General features: G+C 45.2%; 1 protein-coding gene across 2 annotated transcripts in view; it reads left to right on the top strand.

Moving 5' to 3' along the window:
* The window catches only part of LOC140197285 (protein phosphatase inhibitor 2-like), a 47837-nt gene that overhangs the window by 22708 nt on the left and 10466 nt on the right, over window positions 1-14663 (top strand). The window contains exon 6 of one of the 2 annotated variants that reach the window (XM_072257220.1): window positions 759-815. In XM_072257220.1, coding sequence (XP_072113321.1) covers window positions 759-815 — 57 coding nt within the window. Of the gene's footprint in view, window positions 1-758; window positions 816-11516; window positions 11619-14663 lie in introns of both variants that reach the window. The other variant, XM_072257219.1, reaches the window with a different exon arrangement.

Here is a 14663-nt window from a genome sequence, read left to right as displayed (position 1 = left end):
GAATGACTCACTACACAGGGCCATCTCCAGAGTCTGATCCTTGTGGAGAACCCTGCCGAGGGTACTGTAGTGGTTAGCATGACACTGTTACAGCTCGGAACGTTCCAGAATTCAGAGTTCAGTGCCGGCGTTCCCTCTGAGGAATCTGTACGACCTCCCCGTGGAATGCGTGGGATTTCCCTGGGTATTCCGGCTTCCTCCCACCGTCCAAAGACGGATCAGGTGGGTTAATTGGTCATTGTAAATTGTCCTGTGATTAGGTGAGGGTTAATTGGGGTTGCCAGAGCAGTGTAGCTGGAAGGGCCTCCTCAATCGCGGGTTGCAAAATAAACATACAAGTATGGTAGTCTCCCTTACCTTGACCTGGCCGGAATAATGCAATGTTCCTTTCACCGAGCCTGCTGATTCCAATACCTCAACATTCTCCGACTTAACTCCAAATTTCTGGACGACCAAGTCACTATGCGCTGCTGATAAAAAAAACAAGGGTTTAGAAACCTCTGTAGGGTGAGGTTGCTGGGGCAACATTGCATGGCTCCTGCATGAGGCACCTACAGTGCAATACGAGTGGAACAGGTGCTCTGACAGTGATATTAATAACCTAGAGATTTAGACCAGGAAACTGTATCAACTGCAATCAGATTCATTTCTTAAACTTCTGAAGCCAGTGATAAGAGAAATCCTGAAAATTCATCCCAGAATAGTACACAGTGTACTCCAATCATCTAATGTGTGCTTTTGCTCTGATTTTCCCCCAGCCGATCACGATGAGAGTTATCATTACAGGGAAATGGATGAGCATCAGACACTCCCAGGTCAGGTACAGCATGGGTCAGACTCAGAGTGAAGCTCCCTCCACACTGTCCCAATCACACACTCCCGGGGTCAGACACAGAGTGAAGCTCCCTCTGCACTGTCCCATCACATGCTCCCAGGGTCAGACAGAGTGAAGCTCCCTCTACACTGTCTCATCACACACTCCCAGGGTCAGACACAGAGTGAACCTCCCTCTACACTGTCCCATTACACACTCCCGGGGTCAGACACAGAGTGAACCTCCCTCTACACTGTCCCATCACACACTCCCAGGGTCAGACACAGAGTGAAACTCCCTCTGCACTGTCCCATCACACACTCCCAGAGTCATACACAGAGTGAAGCTCCCTCTACACTGTCCCATCACACAGTCCCAGGGTCAGACACAGAGTGAAGCTCCCTCTACACTGTCCCATCACTCACTCCCAGGGTCAGACATAGAGTGAAGCTCCCTCTGCACTGTCCCATCACACAGTTCCAGGGTCAGACACAGAGAAAAAGGTCCCTCTACACTGTCCTATCACACACTCCCATTAGAAATGCAGCAGGAATTACAGGAGATAGGCTGTAACATTTATTTGGACCAGTTTAAATGATTGGCCTTTGCTCATATACTCTTCATGCACACTCCTTGTGGCCAGTCCCAATTACTCAGTCTTCTGATGGTCCTCAGTGCTTCTGCTGACTTCCTAGGTGAACTTGTCGCTCTCCCCTCTTGCAGGCTGTTCTTCCTCTGTGCTGTCCTGTGCACAGGTCAATGAACCACCAGCCACCTCAGTTGGTTCAGCACTTCATAGTCGTTAAGTCTGCACTGAGAGGAACATTATGAGTTCTGTGCCTTCCACCACAAGCTTTCTCGTTGACTGGGGCTCTCCAGTTTTCTCAGCCTCCTTGATCTCCACTTCACTGAAGGCTTCCTAGCAACACAGAGTCAGAGAAAAGTACAGCAGGAAACAGGCCACTCAGCCCATCTAGTCCATGCCAAACCATTTAAACTGCCCACTCCCACTGCCCTGCACAGGGACAACAGCCGTCCACACCCCTCCCATCCATGTACCTATCGATACCTCTCTTGAATGTTGAAATTGAAATTGTATCAACCACACGCACTGGTGGCACATTCTCACCACCCTCTGAGTGAAGAAGTTTACCTTCATGTTCTCCTTAAACATTTCACCTTTCAACCTTAGCTCATGTCCTCTGGTTGTAGTCCCACTCAATCTCAGTGGAAAAGGTCTACCTGTATTTACCCTATCTATACCCCTCATAATTTTCTACACCGCCATCAAATCTCCCTTCAGTCTTCTACAATACAAGGAATAAAGTCCTAACCTGTTCAATCTTTCTTTGTAACTCAGGTCCTCCAGTCCCAGCAACATCCTTGTAAATTTTCTCTGTACTCTTTCAATGTTATTTACATCTTTCCTGTAGGTAGGTGAACAAAACTGCATGCAATACTCCAGATTAGGCCTGACCAACGTCTTATACCACTTCAATATGGCATCCCATCTCCTGAAAGGAAGTTCCGTGAGGAACTTCAAAAGTAAAAAAAAGGTGTTTTTTGTTGTTGTGCCTTTGTATGAATGAATGTTCCCCCAATATGCTTTGCTGATTACATAACCACTTGTTTTTGAAAATATAAATATTGTAATTAGGGGGCGGTGAGCGTGTGGAACGAGCTGTCAGCACAAGTGGTGAATGCAAGTTCAGTTTCAATACTTGAGAAAAGTTTGGATAGGTCCCTGGATGGTAGGGGCATGGAGGGCTATGGTCCAGGTGGAGGTCGATGGGAGTAGGAAGTTTAGATAGGCATTTATCACCCATCCCTCATTGCTCCTTGAGGAGGTGGGTGGTGGAGAGGTGTGGACCCACCTCCTTGACTCGCTGCAGTCCCTCCAGTGAAGGTGGTCCCACGGTGCTGTCGGGAAGGGAGCTCCAGACTGGGAAATGTATCAAGGTCAAATGTTTTGTCATCTGCACAAGTCTATGTGTGTACAGTGTGTAATGAAAAACTTCTCTGCAGCAGCATCACAGGCACAGAGCATCAGATCCGCAACTTTCACAAGGAAAACATCAATTAAACACAATTTTTATAAGGAAGAATGCAATTAGATTTGGGTGGCGGGGAGGAGATACGCCTCTTTCAAAGGGGGTGTAAGGTGCTCCTTCCCTCCACAAGCCTGCAGGTCACCTTGGGCTGGGTATAACACCTGCTTAGACCCCTGATCAGGGTCACATGAAACCACGGGAGCAGGTGGTAGATGGTCGTACGAGCAGCTGGCGAATATTACAATTCCTGGTTATGCGACCACCACCACCAGGCAGACAATCTCTGAAGAGTATTGATAATGGCTGGGGTCACCTGTCTTGTAAAGACACTGCTCAGAAGAAGGCAATGGCAAACCACTCCTGTAGAAAAATTTGCAAAGAATAATCATGGTCGTGGAAAGACCATGATCACCCACGTCATACGACACGGCACATAACAAATGGAGAAGCAATTAGAACAATAACGAAGTCCATTACAGTGCAAATGGTTAGAGAGTTGCAGTACTGAGGTGGTGGTTAAAGTTCTGCAGGTTGGTTCAAGATCCAAGTCATTGAAGGGAAGTAGCTGTTCTTGAACCTGTTGGTGTGGGACTTCAGGCTTCTGTAGCTCCTGCCTAATAGTACCTGTGAGAAGGTGGCATGGCCTGGATGGTGGGAATCTTTGATGGATGTCCTGATGAAGGGACTTGGCACGAAGTGTCGACTGTTTGCTCCCCTCCATAGATACTGCCTATCTCTCTGAGTTTCGTTTGCACTTTGAATATGTTGCTCTGGATTTCCATCATCTGCAGAATCTCTTGTGTTCAATGGAAGATGCTGTCTCTTGTAGATGGGGAGGGATTGCTTTTGAGTCCACTACTCTCAGCGGTTCAGTCCATGAAACTCTTCCAATATATATCTGTGGAAGTTTGTTAGAGTGTTCAGTGACAAGCTGAACTTCCTTAGTCTCCTCATTCCGATATCAAATAAGACTTAGGTATCATTGTTGTGTCAAATTTTTGGACCTCCCTCCAAGAAGAGCACTGTGGGAGCATCTTCACCAGCGGTTCAAGGAGATGGCCACAGTTAGGGGCTGTCCTTGACAAAGATGCTCACATTGCCTCCCTTCACCCTGCTCTCCTTCTACCACATTCTCCCTTGGCAAGTTCTCTATTTCTGTTTTTTCAGATGTTCCCCATGAAGCCACCACTCCACCGCCATTGTACTTAGCTGAGGTGCTGGGGGTGAGGGATTAGACCGTAAGCCATAAACGTGGGATCAGAATTAGGCTGTGTGGTGTGGCCCATTCGGTCATGATTGATTTACTTCCCCTCTCAACCCCTTTATCACACCTTCTCCCTGTAATCTGCGCTACCCTGACTAATCAATAACCTGTCAATCTCCGCTTTAAATATGCCCATTGAACTGGTGCGGCAATGAATTCTACCAATCCCTGTAACCTAAACTGTCTGCCAAAAGAAATTCCTCTTCACCTCAGTAATATAGGGACATCCCTTTATTCAGAGGCTGTTCTCCCGGTCCTAGATTCTCCCATTACTGGAAACATACTCTCCCATGCTCACTTTAAACAGGCCTTTCAGTAATTGGTAGGGTTCAATAAGATCATTCCCTGTCATCGTTCTGAACTCCAGTGAGTGCAGGCCCAGAGACATCCAGCACTGCTTATACATCAGGCCTTTCAATCCTGGGATCATTCTTGTAAACCTCCAGTAAGACCCTCTCCAGTAGCAGCACATCCTTCCTTGTACGTGGAATCAAAACTGCTCACAATACTCCAAATGTGGACTGATGAATGTCTTATAAAACCTTGGGATTGCTATTTTACCCAACTGGTATACCGAAAGACTTCGATAATTGATAGGACTTCAGATTCCTACAATAGCTAATGGGGAGTTAGTCTTTTCCAAAGATGCTGCCTGGCCTGCTGAGTTCCTCCAGCGTTTTGTGTGTGTTGCTCTGGATTTCCAGCATCTGCAGATCTTCTCATGCAGGGAATTAGAATTCAGTTAATTAAATAAATTGGAAAAAAAAGATTTTAAATGAAGGATGATGATCTTGAAATTGATATTGTTAATCAGCTGTATAAAACTGTAGTTAGGTTATTTGTGAAATATTATGCACAGTTCTGGTGATCCCATTATAATAAAGATGTGGAGGTTTTGGAGAGGGTGCAGAAGAGCTTCACCAGGACACTGCCTGGATTAGAGTGTTTGAATTTCAGGAGACATTAGGTAAACATGGGTTGCTTTCTCTGGAGTGTAGCAGACTGAGGGGAGGCCTGATAGAGGCATTTATTATAAAAATATGTTGGCATGTGGCCAAGTGGTTAAGGCGTTGGTCTAGTGATCTGAAGGTCACTAGTTCAAGCCTCAGCTGAGGCAGTGTGTGTGTGTCCTTGAGCAAGGCACTTAACCACACATTGCTCTGCAACGACACTGGTGCCAAGGTGTGTGGGTTCTAATGCCCTTTCCTTGGAGAACATCGGTGGTGTGGAGAGGGGAGACTTGCGGCATGGGCAACTGCTGGTCTTCCATACAACCTTGCCCAGGCCTGCGCCCTGGAAACCTTCCAAGGCGCAAATCCATGGTCTCACGAGACTAATGGATGCCTACTTTTAAAAATAAAAATATAAGAAAATAGACTATAAAATTTATTTTCCCTCTCAACCCCATTCTCTCGCCTTCTCCCTGTAACTTTTGACAATCAGACCATAAGACATAGGAGCAGATTTAGGCCATCTGGCCCATCGAGTCTGCTCTGCCATTCAATCATGGCTGATTTATTTTCCTTCTGAACTTCATTCTCTTGCCTTCTCCCTGTAACCTTTGGTAATAAGACCATAAGACAAAGGAGCACAGATGGGTTACAGTCAGACTTTTTTTTCTCTTTTAGAAGATAAGAGTATACTTTAATGGTAGGAGGGAGAGCATTTGAAGGAGATTTGCATGTTAGGAGTTTTACACAGGTGATGTACCTAGAACATGCTCTCAGAGATGCTGGTGGGGACAAAGGCCGAGATAGAGTGGATGTGCAAAGGATTTTTTCTAGAGTGGGAGAGTCTAGGACCAGAGGGCATAGTCACAGAATACAGGGACATCCATCTGGAACAGAGATGAGGAGGAATTTCTCTAGTTAGAGGGTGGTTTGATGTTTGATATTCTACGTGTTGTTTGCACGCTTTTTGCTCTTTGCGCAATTTGTTCTTTTTTTTCTGCGTGTTGGATGTTTGATGTTTTCTCGAACGGGTTCCATGGTGTTTCATTGATTCATGGCTACCTGTGGGAAGATGAATCTCAGAATGGTATTCTGTATCCATACTTCGATAATAAATGTACTTTGAATCGGGGGAATTTGTTGCCACGTGTGGCTGTGGAGGCCAAGTCACTGGGTGTATTTAAAGTGGGGGTTGATGGTTCTTGATTACTTGGGGTGTCAAAGGTTACAGGAAGAAGTCAGAAGAATTGGATTGAGAGGGCTAGTAACAGCCATGATGGAATGGGCTAAATGGCCTAATTTGCTTTTATGTCTTATGGTATAAATATGATAGAATTATTAAAGCGGCAGTTAGACGGGCACATGAATATACAGAGGCATGCAAAAGTTTGGGCACCCCTGGTCAAAATTTCTGTTACTGTGAATAGCTAAGCGAGTAAAAGATGAACTGATTTCCAAAAGGCATGAAGTTAAAGATGACTCATTTCTTTAGTACTTTAAGCAAGATTACTTTTTTATTTCCATCTTTTACAGTTTCAAAATAACAAAAATGGAAAAGGGCCTGAAGAAAAAGTTTGGGCACCCTGCATGGCAGTACTTAGTAACACCCCCTTTGGCAAGTATCACAGCTTGTAAACGCTTTCTGTAGCCAGCTAAGCGTCTTTCAGTTTTTGTTTGGTGGATTTTCACCCATTCATCCTTTCAAAAGGCTTCTAGTTCTGTGAGATTCTTGGGCTATCTTGCATGCACTGCTCTTTTGAGGTCTGTCCGCAGATGTTCAATGATGTTTAGGTCGGGGGACTGTGAGGGCCATGGCAAAACCTTCAGCTTGCGCCTCTTGAGGTAGTCCATTGTGGATCTTGAGGTGTGTTTAGGATCATTATCCTGTTGTGGAAGCCATCCTCTTTTCATCTTCAGCATTTTTACAGATGGTGTGATGTTTGCTTCCAGAATTTGCTGGTATTTAATGGAATTCATTCTTCCCTCTACCAGTGAAATGTTCCCCATGCCACTGGCTGCAACACAAGCCCAAAGCATGATCGATCCACCCCTGTGCTTAACAGTTGGAGAGGTGTTCTTTTCATGAAATTCTGCACCCTGTTTTCTCCAAACGTACCTTTGCTCATTGCGGCCAAAACGTTCTATTTTAACTTCATCAGTCCACAGGTCTTGTTTCCAAAATGCAATAGGCTTGTTTAGATGTTCCTTTGCAAACTTCTGATACTGAATTTTGTGGTGAGGACACAGGAAAGGTTTTCTTCTGATGACTCTTCCATGAAGGTCATATTTGTGCAGGTGTCGCTGCACAGTGGAACAGTGCACCACCACTCCAGAGTCTGCTAAGTCTTCCTGAAAGTCTTTTGCAGTCAAACGGGGGTTTTAATTTGCCTTTCTAGCAATCCTGCGAGTAGTTCTCTCGGAAAGTTTTCTTGGTCTTCCAGACCTCAACTTGACCTCCACCGTTCCTGTTAACTGCTATTTCTTAATTACATTATGAACTGAGGAAACGGCTACCTGAAAATGCTTTACTATCTTCTTATAGTCTTCTCCTGCTTTGTGGACATAATTTATTTTGATTTTCAGAGTGCTCGGCAGCTGCTTAGAGGAGCCCATGGCTGCTGATTGTCGGGACAAGGTTTGAGGAGTCAGGGTATTTATAAAGCTTGGAAATTTGCATCACCTGGCCTTTCCTAATGATGACTGTGAACAAGACATAGCCCTAACAAGCTAATTAAGGTTTGAGACCTCGGTAAAAGTTATCTGAGAGCTCAAATCTCTTGGGGTGCCCAAACTTTTGCATGGTGCTCCTTTCCTTTTTTCTCACTCTAAAATTGTACAAAACAAAAATAATACACTAATCTTGCTTAAGATGTTGAAAAGAATGTTTCATCTTTAACTTTATGACTTTTGGAGATCAGTTCATCTTCTACTCACTTAACCATTCACAGTAACAGAAATTCTGACCGGGGTGCCCAAACTTTTGCATGCCACTGTATACGCAAGAAACGGATGTACGTGAATGATGCACTGGCATGTGGATAGGATGCAAGGTCTACCTTCCCTCCATGCCACATCAGTTTGGCAAGCGGATAGGAAAGGTTTAGAGGGATACAGGCTAAAAGTCTGCAAATGGGACTGGCTCAGGTGGGCAACTTGGTCAACGTGATGTTGGTCCAAAGGGTCTGGTCCTGTTCTGTGTATAACTCAGTGACTCCATGATTCTGTGACCGTGGTTTACTGTCAAACACCTGCCTTAACTCCTCCCTCTTTCCCTGTTCTGCGCCAGAAGGAGTAGGTAAACAGGGCTCCCCTAAAGCTCTACCTTGGCCATTCACCCGTTCCTCCAGTATGAAAGGCAGCCTCACCACACAACCGAAAGCTTTCCAGAAATGTGTAAAAGGCAGCCTGCACATTTCTTTTGTACTTCATGTTAAAGTTCAAGTTCAACTTCAAGTTTATTGTTGTTCATTCATACACATGTATACTGCTAAACGAAATCCCATTCCTCTGGACCAAGGTGAAAAACGGCAGGGCACTGAGGAGTGCAGTAGAACAAGGAAATCTGGGAATACAGGTCCATAATTCATGGAAAGTGGCGACACAGGTAGATAGGATTGTAAAGAAAGCTTTTGGCACACTGGCCTTCATAAATCAAAATACTGAGTACAGGAGTTGGGATGTTATGTTGAAGTTGGATAAGAAGTTGTATAATTTGGAGAACTGTGTGCAGTTTTGGTCACCGACCTACAGGGAAGATGTAAATAAGGTTGAAAGAGTACAGAGAAAATTTACAAGAATGTTGCTGGGACTGGAGGACCTGAATTATAAAGAAAGATTAAATAGGTTAGGACTTTATTCCTTAGAATGCAGAAGATTAAGGGGAGATTTGATAGAGGTATACAAAATTATAGATAGGGTAAATGCAAACAGGCTTTTTCCACTGACGTTGGGTGGCACTGCAAATAGATGTCATGCGTTATGGGTGAAAGGTGAAAAGTTTCATGGGAACATGAGGGGAATCTTCTTTGCTCAGAGGGTGGTGGGAGTGTGGAATGAGCTGCCAGCACAACTGGTGCATGCAAACTCAAGAGAATTTTGGATAGGTACATGGATGGGAGGTGCATGGAGGGCTATGGTCCCCGTGCAGGTCGATGGGAGTAGGCAGTTTAAATGGTTCAGTATGAACCAGATGGGCCAAAGGGCCTGTTTCTGTGCTGTACTTTTCTATGACTCTATATAGTCACACAGCACATATAGTTGCAATCCAACAGGGTCTTGTGATCATAAGTGAAATGTGTAACATTTTCACCATTTGTTGGACCCAGAGAGGTCACTGTGACTAAATATGCAATCAACTAACTTACCTCTCTCTCCTTAAATGCATGCTCTCTAGAATTAGAACTTCAACCCTGGGGAAAGGTTGTTTACTTATAAACTTCTGTCAGATCTCCCCACAACCTCCTCTACTCCAGAGAAAACAGCCCAAGCTTGTCCAACCTCTGGTTGTAGGGAACAGCAGATGGGAACCCTATCTGTATCTGACATCTGTATCAAGGCTCCTTCCCGTCGCTGTCGGAAAAGAGTTTGTACATCCTCCCTGTGACCGCGTGGGTTCCTTCAGGTCCTCCAGCTTCCTCCCATATCCCAAGCACGTACTGGTTACAGTTAGTAAGTTGCAGGCATACTATGTTGGCTCTGGAAGCATGGCGACATTGCAGGCTGTCCCCTGCACATATTTAAACGGGGTGGATGTTGATCAGTATCGCAAATCATACATTTTACTGCATGTTTTGATGTCCATGTGACAAGTAAAGTTAATCTTTAATCTTTACTCTTTAACTCTTTCCCCAATCCCACACCCTCCCTTCCATTATCTCCACCTCCAACCGTCTCCCTATTGTGGTGCTCCAACCCTAACCCTAACCCATTGACACCCTGCATGATCTGAACTCCAGGCATCAGCAGATCCTTCCCCCTTATCCCTCCATTCTAAGACCATAAGACATTGGAGCAGAATTAGGCCATTCAGCCCATCAATTCTGCTCCAACATTCCATCATGGCTGATTTATATTCTCTCTCGGCCCTGTCTCCTGCCTTCTCCCCTGTAACTTTTGATGCCCTTAGCAATCAAGAACCTATCAACTTCCGCTTTAAATATATCCAATAACTTGTCCTTCACAGCTGACCATGGCAATGAATTCCAAACATTCAGTACCCTCTGACTAAAGAAATTCCTCCTCATCTCATTTTCTGAGGGGACGTCCTTCTACTCTGAGGCTTTGCCTTCTGGTCCTAGACTACCCCACCACAGGAAACATCTTCTCCATGTCCACTCTAGCTAGGCCTTTCAATATTCAGTTAAGTTTCAATTTCCACCATTCTTCTAAACTCTAGCGAGTACAGACTCAGAACTATCAAATGCTCCTCATACATTAACCCTTTCATTCCCAGGATATTTCTCTTAAACCTCCTCGGGTCCCTCTCCAAATACCAGCATATTCTTTCTCAGATATGGGGCCCAAACCTGCTCCATATGTGGTCTGACCAATGCCCACTTAATTCTCAGGACTTGATTTCATTTTTTTTTTTTTACCAACAACGCCACACCATCCCATCTGCCTGCCTGCCTGTCTTGTCAATACAATGTGTATGCTCAGATGCTAAGCTCCCAGCAGTGACCTTCTTTCAAACACAACACTGTGATACCCACAACATCACACCTGCCCCACCAGATCATCTACCCAATTTCATATACGTTCAAATCTAACAACTTCAGCCTTGTATTTTCAATATTGTCTTCATGTTACCTGAAGCTAAATTCTTATCACTTATCCACCAGACATTTGGCCAGCAAATAGTCTGTTTGCTGAAAGGCAGATTGACTACAGTAGGCATCATAGTTGAACCTGGGCTTTTCCCACTGATGGATTTGGGCTCAAGGACTGACTTATAGTGGAAAGGTTGGAGGGGAATAGAGTTCCTTCACCCATTCACAGTGGGCAACAGGGAGAGAGTTGGACTGGTCAGCAAGCCCAGCCTAGGGCTTTAAGGCCATAAGACATAGAAGCAGGATAAGGCCATTTGGCCCATTGGGTCTGCTCTGCCTTTCAATCAAGGCCGATTTTATTAACCTTCTGAACCCCATTCCCGTCTTCTTCCTGACTAATCAAGAACCCATCAACCTCTGTTTTAAATATACCCAATAACTTTCTCCCACTAGATGGGAACTGAAGATCAGGAAGGTGTATGGCACCAAGAAGCGTGTGTTCCACCAACCACATGGCAAGGTCTGCTTTGTTCCGAATGGGGATTGGGATGGGGTATGGTAGTGGGGAGATGCTAAGAACCTAGTTGTGGGAGCCCAGTCCTTTCTTGGGAAGAATGGTAGAGGACATGCCACAGACTGAATCTGACACTCTCTCTGTCACTGCCACAGCCCCAGGTATCCAGGTGTCGGGATATCTCAAGAGCTGGTTCCACTCCCTAATCAGGAAGATGGCCAAGTGCTGTGGTCTACTGTGAGAGCGACAAATGTCAAGTGAGAAATGAGAGGAACATATGTGCGGCTGGTACAGGGTGGTCTGCCATTCTTTGCGAGGAGGGGCTGGGGCCCGAATGACTGGAAGGGGTCCTTATTAACTTAGAGGGTGAGCTTTCATTTAGACAGTGCCTTTCATATTCTTTGCAAATTCACTCAGTGAAACCATTCTGCTGGTGGTGGTGTGGGATAAGAGCCAACGAGGAGTGGTAGGGCCTCCCTAGTTCAGCAGGGTAGACAGTACTGTGCAAAAGCCTTAGGCACACACCGTATATGTAGCTAGGATGCCTAAGATGTTTGCACAGTACTGTATTTGTCAATGTGGAGTGGAGAGTGAGTTTGTAAATCTGGCGGGAGCAAAGGATGTTGGGAATGGCGAGGGTGGAGCACTGCGGGAGGGGTGCAGGACAGGTGGCACAGCAGGAGTGCCAGGGCAGGCCGGATGCAGTTACACTCCAAGCAAGGTCATTTGATTCCAAACAATTGGTTTATTGATTGTTAAAGATTGTCTCTCTGGTGCTTCCCGCTCCCTCCCCTCTCCCTTCACCTTTTCCCAACCACGATTCCCCTCTCCCTGCCCCTTTCCTACTCTCAGTCCGTAATAGAGACCCATAATCAGAATCAGGTTTATCAACACTTACATATTTCATAGTTGTTTTATGCAGCAGTACAGTGCAATACATAAAATTACTATTGTACTGTGCAAAGGTCTCAGGCAGCTGAGGCATCTAGATGTGCCTGAGACTTTTGCACAGGATTGTAAGTGTTCACTTTAGTCTTTGAGGAGTCTTATTCTCTCTCTCGTTACTCAAAAACTTTTTTGATTCTCCTTCATCTCCTCTGCCAGAGCTAACTTGTGGCATGTTTTTGCCTTCTTGATTCCCTTACCCAGTACAATTCTGCAACCCCTCTGACCCTCCAGGGGTTACTTTGAGTCCAGCTGAACCATGCCTCCTCCTTTTGGTATTGGTTTATTACTGTCACCTGTACTGAGATACAGTGAAGAGCTTGTCTTGAACGCTGTCCATGCAGATCAGATCGTTACACAGTGCATCGAGGTAGAACGGGGGAAAACAGAATCGGGTTTAACATCACTAGCCTAGGTCATGAAATTTTATATGTTGCAATACATAATAATAGAAAAAAACACAATTAATGTAAAGTTCAGTAGATATCATCATTATGTGCCGTGACATACAATGTAGGTGATCGTGATCTTGACCAGGATTGTTCTAGGCAATTTTTTTTCTACAGAAGTGGTTTGCCATTGCCTTCTCCTGGGCAGTGTCTTTACAAGACAGGTGACCCCAGCCATTATCAATACTCTTCAGAGATTGTCTGCCTGGTGTCAGTGGCCACGTAACCAGGACTTGTGATGTGCACTGGCTGCTCATACGACCATCCACCACCTGCTCCCATGGCTTTACGTGACCCTGATGGGGGTGCTAATCAGGTGCTACACCTTGCCCAAGAGTGACCTGTAGGCTAGCGGAGGGAAGGAGTGCCTTACACCTCCTTTGAAAGAGACATATCTCCACTTCACCACCCATATATATCTATATTAAAAAGGTCAACTAAGTAGTGCAAAAACAGGAAAAAAAAAAGTAGTGAGGTAGTGTTCATGGGTCCATTCAGAAATTGGATGACAGAGGGGAAGAAGCTGTTCCTGAATCACTGAGTGTGAGTCTTCAGGCTCCTGTACCTCCTCCCTGACGGTAGCAATGAGAACAAGGCATATCCTGGGTCCTTAATGACAGATGCCACCTTTTTGAGGCATTGTTCCTTGAAGATGTCCTCAATACTAGGGAGACTAGTGCCCATGATGGAGCTGATTAAGTTTACAACTTTCTGCAGCTTATTTTGATCCTGTGTAGTGTTCCCCCCCTTCCCCATACCAGACAGTAATGCAGCCAGTTAGAATACCCTACACGAGTATTTGCGAGTGTCTTTGGTGACATACCAAATCGCAAACTCCTAATGAATGTAGCCTTTATCGTGCCTTCTTTGGTGACAGCAGAATGCAGAATAAAGTGTAACAGCTACAGAGAAAGTGCAGGTAGACAATAAGGTGCAAGATGATAGACCTAAGATAGATTTTTTTTAAAAGATTAGCTTTATTGGTCATGTGTACATTGAAACATGTCAGTGGAATGTGTCATTTGCGTTACGGCATGGTCCTAGGATTGTGCTGAACTGCCCACAAGTGTGGCCATGCTTCCAATGCCAACATAGCATGCCCACAACTCACTAAACCTAATCTGTATACCCTTGGAATGTGGGAGGAAGCTGGAGGAAACCCACGCGGTCACAGCGGCAGAAAATGGACCTTGATCGCTGGCTGTCGTGATGCCCATGTAATTGTCATGATGAGGTAGTTTGTGAGATCAAGAGCCCATCTTATCGCACTAGGGAACCATTTAGTAGTGTCGTTACAACATGGTAGAAGCTGTCCTTCAGCCTGGTAGTATTTGCTTTCTGGCTGTTGTATCTTCTGCCTGATGGGAGAGCGGAGAAGAGAGAATGTCTGGGGTGGGTGGGGTCTTTGTTTTTTCCTGAGTAGGGCCTCAATATCCCTCTATCAGCTCATTTCACACATTGATCACCCTCTGAGGGGAAGGTTTTTTTTACATAGAGAGTGACTAGTATTTAGAGCTGACTGGTGAAGTCAGATATATTTACTACGTTTAAGAGATATTTAGACAACATACTCCTACCCCTCCCAGCCTGGATGGGCAGAAAGGTCAGCAATGAGCATAGTAGTCAATGCTCATTTCTGTGATGTTAAACTCTAAGACTTAACATAAACTCCTTGACAGACCTTGCCATTCAACATTTGTGACCTTTAAGACATGGGAATGGATTGAGGCCATTCAGCCCATCAAATCTGCACCTCCATGGCTGACTTATCTTCCCTTTCAACCCCGTTCTCCTTCCTTCTCCCCATAACCTTTGGCACCCTTGCTAATGAAGCGTAACCTTAAGCGTAACCAGTGATTTGGCTCCACAGCTGTCTACACAATGAATTCAACAGACTGCCCACCATCT

The sequence above is a fragment of the Mobula birostris genome, chromosome 5 (assembly GCF_030028105.1).
Source record: "Mobula birostris isolate sMobBir1 chromosome 5, sMobBir1.hap1, whole genome shotgun sequence".
In the NCBI taxonomy this organism is placed as follows: domain Eukaryota; kingdom Metazoa; phylum Chordata; class Chondrichthyes; order Myliobatiformes; family Myliobatidae; genus Mobula; species Mobula birostris.
Note: the sequence above shows the minus strand (reverse complement) of the source record. Positions and strands in the feature narration are given on the sequence as shown.